The sequence below is a fragment of the Stegastes partitus genome, unplaced genomic scaffold (genome assembly GCF_000690725.1).
Source record: "Stegastes partitus isolate 25-593 unplaced genomic scaffold, Stegastes_partitus-1.0.2 Scaffold41, whole genome shotgun sequence".
Classification (NCBI taxonomy): domain Eukaryota; kingdom Metazoa; phylum Chordata; class Actinopteri; family Pomacentridae; genus Stegastes; species Stegastes partitus.
This window is the reverse complement of record NW_007577772.1, coordinates 419,508-427,690: the sequence shown is the minus strand read 5'-3', so window position 1 is coordinate 427,690 and position 8,183 is coordinate 419,508. Positions and strand designations below refer to the sequence as shown.

At 41.8% G+C, this 8,183-nt stretch overlaps 1 protein-coding gene across 1 annotated transcript in view; it reads left to right on the top strand.

The window, feature by feature from the left end:
• glceb (glucuronic acid epimerase b) overlaps window positions 1-8,183 on the top strand; it is a 70,291-nt gene that overhangs the window by 39,179 nt on the left and 22,929 nt on the right. The window contains exon 3 of the mRNA XM_008304572.1: window positions 5,644-6,173. Within this exon, the coding sequence (XP_008302794.1) occupies window positions 5,657-6,173 (517 nt within the window). The 5' untranslated portion in view covers window positions 5,644-5,656. The remainder of the gene's footprint in view (window positions 1-5,643; window positions 6,174-8,183) is intronic.

Sequence of the window (8,183 nt, the reverse complement as noted above, 5' to 3'; positions counted from 1 at the left end):
CATCCATCCATCCATCCATCCATCCATCCATCCATCCATCCATCCATCCATCCATCCATCCATCCATCCATCCATCCATCCATCCATCCATCCATCCCAGTTGTTATAAAATGATCATTAAATCAAACACACACTAGTTCTGATATGTTCACACTCGTGGACCATACCAGTGCAGACGATGCTATCGTTTTTACCTGATATGACGAGCTGTGATATGTAAACAGCAACATTTGTTGTAACAAAATGCAGCTACGGCGGCGACTTCTTTAAAAGGGTGTCAATTAGTTTCTGACCGACTGTGAGTCAACATTAAATAAATTGGAGCTAGCAGTCGTCATTAGGTTGGGCGAGCTCAAAGTTGTGAAAGCTGTGCGGTGTTTACATGTAGCCTGTTCCTCCTGTTGCCCAGCGTAGCGGATTGATCCTGGAAGGCTCTTCATGCAGCACTTTTCTGCTCATGAACACCAGTGATCGTCTGACCAATGAGAATTTGGCGGATCTGGAAACTGCAGCCCTGAGCCGGAGCACAGTTCTGACAGGGTTCTGTCACCAACCTGCTGTGAGAAGGTTGACACCTATTTTCAAGCACTGTTAACTGTGTCTAGAGTGAACTGTGTTCTAATAAAACCTGCTTGATCTTTGCGGGACACCCTGCCAGATGTGTCACTTTTTGACAAGTGAATTTTCGACATTGCTGTGTAACACGTTACTGTGTTTCAGTTTATCTGCTGCTATTTTTTAATTTATTGCTGTGAAATGTGGCAGTTTCCCTTTCTATTTAAGGCCTACAGCCTCTTTCTCTTGCTGTCTTTCACGTCTGCACTCTTTTTTTTTTTTTTTTTTTTAAATCTCTCCGGTTAGTTTCTGGTTGATTTTGCTTTCTAGAGCTTCAACCTCATCACAAGTGGGCAGATGCTTATTTGTGTGTCGGATGTGGCGGAGCCTTGAGAACTCCCTGATTCAGAACATTCATGGTTTCTGATCCGTGAACAAACTGCATCTTGTAATTTGCTTCCCCGTGACATTAGCTCCTCTTCCTGCGCGCCTACTGTTCCAGCGTTAACATGTAAATTACGTTTGTGAAATGGGACATGGCTTTAGACGAATCGCATCCGCGTGAGCGAGAGGCTTTAGGATACTCTTCATGCTGCAGTGCTTAAGCCCATGTATATCCACCTTGAGCCTGAGCTCAACACGAGCAATGAATCACTATAAAAAGAGCCAATTATTTATAGTCAGTTCCCTGACAGGGCTGGTCGTACTTATCTTTCAGGGTGCAGTCCCCGGGCCTTCCACATTGCATTTTCAGCATTGTCAGTGCTCCCATCAGCCCAATCTTTCATCACTGCACCCGGCTGTCATTTCTCTAAATATCAATGATAGTTTTTATGTGTGGCAGTAATTCATCAAGCACAGAGATGTAGCTAAGCTTTTCCCCTTCTGCTGGCTGGAAGAAAACAGCAAAAAAAAGTTTTGAATTAGATCTAGTGAAATGAGAAATGTTTATTTTTTTCCTCCTAAAACTTCTGCCTCTGCATCTTTTGCTTTTTAAAGCACTTTGGAAGTCCACTGTCTTGTTTATTAAGAGCGCTCTAATGTATTCGCTTTGTTCAAGAGGCCACAAGCACAATAATTTGACTTTGCAATGCTATAGCACATTACCATTGTCCAATTAATGCAGATTAATTGATGTGACCTTCACTGGTGGCTTCTTTAAGCTGAGATACTGAAATGAACTTGGTGACTAATGATTTTCCTCCCTCTCCCTCCTCTGTCATGACTGTAATAGTAAATTCTATGAGCAGTAAGCTGTAATTAGTATGGAGGAGGAGACCTAAGGATGTGGTATCGATTTCTTGTTTGCTTGGTGAAAATGTCAGAGAAACACTGGGGACATGGAAACATGAAACGGGACTGATCGGTCCAGGGACGTGCCCGATTCGTTTGATGCATTGCAATTTTCAAAATAAATAATTTCATAATTTGATACAAAGTACAAATGATCTCATAATGGCGGTAACCTTTATGCAGACTCGGCTGAATATAGATATGTCTTAAGACTGGATTCAAAAATGTCAACGTAAGACGTGAGTGATGGTGTGAACCTTTTCAAAGGGTAATTGGGCAGCAGCTCTGAGGGACCTGAAGCAGCAGTTTGAACTGTGTAGGTCAGAGATGCAACTCTCTAAAATTAACAAAGGAACCCTAGAATTATAGATTATTTTCATCTGGTAGCCACTTTCTGTGAACTCATAGTTGAACATCATGGGAAATACATTTACTACTGTCTTACTGAGAGCTGAATGTGAGGATTGAGTCCACTCTCACGTGCATGTCTTATATGCAGTACATACAGGATGTAGCTTTAGTCATTTAGCCGTCTGGGTTTACATAAAGACTGGAACCAGCGGGAACCAGGTAGCCTGACTGGGCTCAGAAAAGGTGTCTACTCTTTATCAGTTTGGCCAAATTTTTCACGATCATTGAAATTGTTCGTTGTTTTACTGATTTCTCTAAAAATGTGCCACTGTGGCTGCCTCTCTATCTGTAGTCACTCTTTGGTCTCCAACAATGTCACGTGCACTGCGCTGTCTGATTACCCGTGTTGTGAATTAAATACATTTTGACGGCAAAATTTTTACCGCAAATGTGTGTGTCAAATATTCGTTATCGGTCTCCTCGATTCCCAATAATCGATATCCGCTGTGGTAGAAAACATATCGGTTGACCCCTGGTTCAAAGTTCATTACTGTTCTGACTCCACCATCAAAACTCACTATGTTGTTTATTTACTCCTCACAAAGAATACTGGTGTACAAATGACAGTTGGCTGTTTTCTATGTGCAACTCTTTCTTGGCGAGGAGCTGTAACTTCCAAGAGCCTCCGCTAGTTGCTTGGCAACTGGTCCTGGCAAAAAAAAAAAAAAAGTCCGATATGTTTTTGAATTTCAGCTTTTGTAAGGATTAATCAAAATTGAATATGTTAATTAGTGTGGTTTTGAGGTTCTGATAGGTGGATTCTGGTGCCTTTGGACTGAGCCAGGCTAACTGTTTCGCTGATCCCAGACTTTATGTTGCTGGAAGAAAGTTCAAAAGCATGATTCCATCGCAGATAAAGGAAGTGACTTGAAGCCAAAACCCCGCCTACAACAAAATGTAAACATGAGAGAAGTGGACCAGCAGCAACCTGCTAACACTGGTTGGTTGTTGGGTAGTAAATAAGACTTGCACAGACACGCTGGTAATCACAGCACAAACCAGAGCTTCTTATTGGTCACAAACCTGCATTTTGTTCTGTGCAGCCACACCAAATCTGGTTCAGTATGTGCGGTCTTAATTACAACATGCATGTAGCAGCTCTGTCCTCAGGTGCTTCTGACTCATCCACAGTTTGTCTTCGCACCAAACAAAAGGCAGCAAAACTGTGGGTTTGACACAAATTACAACTTGTCACCCATTTAGAGGAAGCTGCATTCTCTCAGGTTTCTGCAGCGTTTGATGAAATAACGAGCGAATCAACAGTGCGCTCTCCACTGCTGCTGGTGAACAGTGTTGTTGATCATGCAGCTCATTTGCATTTGATCATTCACTAGTTCTTCTGGTTGGATTCTATTTTTTGCATTACTAATGACCTCGTTTCATTTATCTATTTAGTAAATCAGCTGACTTTTCATCCATCTAGAAAACAGAAGTTAATGATCAGAGCAGTCGATTCACTCACATGTATTTAGTTAAAACTATTTACAATCCGCTTTTTCCAGCAAGTTGACTGGAAATGAGAAACACAGCGTCAGTAAGTGCTGCAGGATGAAAGGAAAAATCAGTACACAAGGCAACGCGTCCTTGTTTTCAGAAGCAGTCTGACTAAAACTGACACTAAGTCGACTGTAGAAGTCTGCATAAGTCAGTTTCCTGCTGAACGGCTAAACCCCTGATAAACTCTCCTGCTAAGCGTTTGACTATCTGTAAACTTCAAATGCATTCTTTTTAAGAAACAAACAAAGCGTGTACTCCCAGTACAGAGCCAGTCAGACCTAATAGTCAGGCAAATGAATGTATTCTGTAAAGTTTTGGCTCCAGTTTAGAGAAAGGGGAGAAAATAAACACTGACCTGCTGCAGATTTTAAAGCAGCCAGATCACTGGAGTGTATATAAACGTGTCATCAGATTGGATGGCCTAATCCCAGTCTCCTCACTCATGGACTCATAGACTTTGAGGAGCGTTAGCACTAAATGCGTGAGGGCTCAGAGCTGTCTCGCTGTCACATCGTGAAGCACACAATGGCTCTGATGTGGACGCAATTATAAGCTCTGTCTGTGAGTCTGCATATCTGCAGACTTTCCTGAGGGATGTGTCCACACTTAATAGTGAATCCGGCGACCTGGTTGTCCTGCTCCCTCCAAAACGTACACAAACAAAGCATTGGCGATGTACGGAAGTGTATCTCTTAGTGACAGCACTTGAACTGGTATCGTGCAATTGTCAGTATTTATTGCATGCGTTTAGAGTTGTTTGTATTTTCAGTCGGGCTGGTGGTAGTTAGAAAACACTGTAACGCCACGAATAGGCAACGATACACCGAGCAGCTCATCAGCATAAGAATGAAACACGGATCTTAAATCACTGTGGGTTTCTTTCTTCTTCTTCTTTTGTTTAGATTCTTTTTAAATGACGACGTGTTGTTTCCAAGCAACGTGAGCTGTCATGATAGCGCCGCCCGTTCCTCCCTTTTTTTTTCTTTTTTTTTTCTGCCATTTTGAGCCCTCATGAACTCACACAGTCAACTGTGTGAGGGTTTAGTGATTAGGCCTCAGGGTAACTTGATTTCTTGTGTGCCTGTAAAACTGTTTGCCAATTAAAGTTTTGTTAGATGTTATTCACAGCATTGTAGTGTGTTCAGTGTTTGTAGCCACGCACCATTTTCTCTGTATGTCTTGGATAACGATTAAATGAGCTAATACCGTTTGAGCTTTTATCAAATGAGGCTGTGAAATTGTACTTCACAGCAGGCCGCCAGTCTACGGCGCCGACAGTTGTGTGTTTAAATTTCTTCTCGGTGCGCTGCCAGATGACATGTTAACAAATTATCAGTCATAATATTATTAGTAGTAACAGGATTTATATAGCACCTTCTAAAAACAGAGTTTACAAAGTGCTTTACGGACGGGGCAAAAAAGAAAAGAAGGATACTCGGGAGGACCATTAAACAGCAGATGGCCGCTCAGTAAAAGATTTTTAAAATGAATCAATACAGCAACATCAAATAAAAATAATAAAAGGACCAAAAATATCCAAGTAAGGAAAAAGAACTGGTAAAATAAAAGTAAATAGAATGTAAAACCATAAAAATATGAAAACAAGGCTCAGGGTAATAATGATAATAGAACCTATAAATCCATAAATGAGTAAATAAATAAAGGGTAAATGATAATAAACTGAATTAGACTATAAAGATAGACAACATCACTTTAAAGTAAGTCTATAAAATGGGTTTCAAGAAGTGCTTTAGAAGAAGACACTGATCCAGCGGCCTCATCTCCTCAGGGAGGCCGTTCCAGAGCCGACCGGCCCTGATCGCAGAACCTCTGTCAGATGTCCGTCTCGACTTTGGAAGTCACGTCTCTTGTGTTCGTTTCTTGCAGGCAGGTTGTGACCATGCGTTGTCTGGCTGCTCGGGTGAACTACAAGACCCTCATCGTCATCTGCGCCCTCTTCACGCTCATCACTGTGCTGCTGTGGAACCGCTGCTCCAGCGACACTTCCATACGCTTCCTGCCCCGGGCCGCCCTGGTGGCTCCCAGTCCCAAGATCGGCGACGCCAGCATCAGCAGCCAGCAGCATCCTCCGCAACCTCCAGAGCCCCCGCCCGTCGTCGGGGTCATCGGCGGGGTCAAGTATGAAGAAATCGACTGCCTGATTAACGATGAATCCACCATAAAAGGCCGGCGAGACGGCGGCGAGGTCTACCTGCCCTTCTCCTGGATGGAGAAGTACTTCGAGGTGTATGGCAAAATAGTGCAGTACGACGGCTACGACCGCTTTGAGTTTCAGCACAGCTATTCGAAGGTTTACACCCAGCGCGAGCCCTACCACCCCGACGGGGTCTTCATGTCGTTCGAGGGATACAACGTGGAAGTCCGCGACCGAGTCAAGTGTATCAGCGGAGTGGAAGGTAAGGCGTTTTTATCATATCACATCCTAAATTCCACACAAAGGTGCTTACAGTTCTACATAAACTGAGTCACTATCCATTTAAATATTCAGGATTTTAGGAAACCATCTACTTTCTGCAGAGATACAAAGAGGAACAACTTAATGCTCTTGAATCGGGGCTTTTGAAGAAGTGGTGTCAGGTGTGAGTAGAAAGATCAACAGCCTAATCTCAATAAAGAAGAGGCTATTTGCATGAAAGAAGAATGATTTTATTCCATGTGCAAAACATGACAAAGTGTGACAAAGCAACTTAAGTCTTCATTTTTCTCATTCACTGTTGTTTATGTTGGGTAGTAAATTGATTGTTATCGCATCTAAAGAGACTCACATCATGTATATCACATCATTTTTCTGATGTACAAGATAAAGGGCTTAAAATATTTACCCTGCAAATTCACACACTCAAGTACAAGTACATTTTTCATTACAGTTTGTATTTGCAGTTCATTGATATTTTCCTTTTCATGTGACTGACAGTACATCACCAAGTTTCCTCCCTCGTTGTGCTGCATACAACATGAGTGCATAGATCAGAGTAGGAGACTGAATAAATACAACAAACAGTGATTCTGATTGTAAGCTTTGATTAGTTTTTATGTGCTAAAAAAAAGTCAGAGAAATATGAGATTTATTTCGTGAAATCTATTTGAAGACTTGGTTAACAGGAAAAAGCTGATTTTAAAACACCTACTCAATTCTGCCGCCCACTCATAAACACTATTTGCCTTTCGTTAACATTACAGAGGATTTCAGACACGCTTTCTGCTAATCTGGTACCATTACCGTATCACATTAAGGGATGAGCAAACACAAGTGGCTTTTATTTTATGTTATATTTTGAAAGTTTTTTCCCTCATTTCAGCACCAATACTGATCAGAAAACTTCACAAAGAGACAGTTAAATTAGATTTTGCTTCGACAAAGACAGACTTTAGCTGTTCATATTAATGTAACTGAACAGTAGTTAATGTAATCCAGGTTTTGACAAAAGAATTACAAGAGCTGATTATATTAGTTTGAGCTTATTCAAACAGCTACAGAACCCATATGAGCGTCTTGATGTGCTGTCCACATTTATGATAAATATCACTTTCTCTCTCTGTCACTGTGGTCGGTTTGTCTGATTGAAGCAACATTAATGCAAAATGTCGTCACCTTAACAGATTGACGGCGCAGCAATGTTACGTATCCCGTTTCTAACAAGGGCTTCCATCCATCCATCCATTATCTATACACTGCTTAATCCTCACTAGGGTCGTGGGGGGCTGGAGTCTATCCCAGCTGACTCAGGGTGAAGGCAGGGGACACCCTGGACAGGTCACCAGTCTATCACAGGGCTACACTTAGAGACAGACAACCAAGCACACTCACATTCACACCTACGGACAATTTAGAATCACCAATTAACCTCAACATGTTTTTGGACTGTGTGGGAGGAAGCTGGAGAACCCGGAGAGAACCCACGTGCTAACCACTGTTGCACCTTGCAGCTAACAAGGGCTTAATGCGGCTAAATTGAAATTATGTCAGAAATGTTTCTGTTCTTCTCTCAGACACTCTCAGTATCTCTTCGCTCTGATGCAAACACCTGGATGTCTGTTACGTGGATGTATCCTTCTGTGTTCCTCCACGCTTTGAGTCCATCCTCAAAGGTGTTTTCTTTTCAAGGTTTCTTTTCAAAATAATTGCTAGAAAGGATCAATAGCTCATTTTAAAAGGCTATTAGTTGAAACCACGCTGTCATCAATATAGTTCAGTTCCCCGCCTGATTGAAGAAGTGGCCCTGTATTCTTCCCTGAAATTACAAAATAGATATTCATTATCTTTTTTTTTATTGTCTAATAGCTCGAAGCTGCCGGTGAAAGAAAAGAAATACTATCACACCAGGAGCTCGAAATATAGCTGCTGCTTTCAAAGTCCCCTTAGAAATTCCACATATCAGTGATATGACTGGAAATGATAGAAGCAG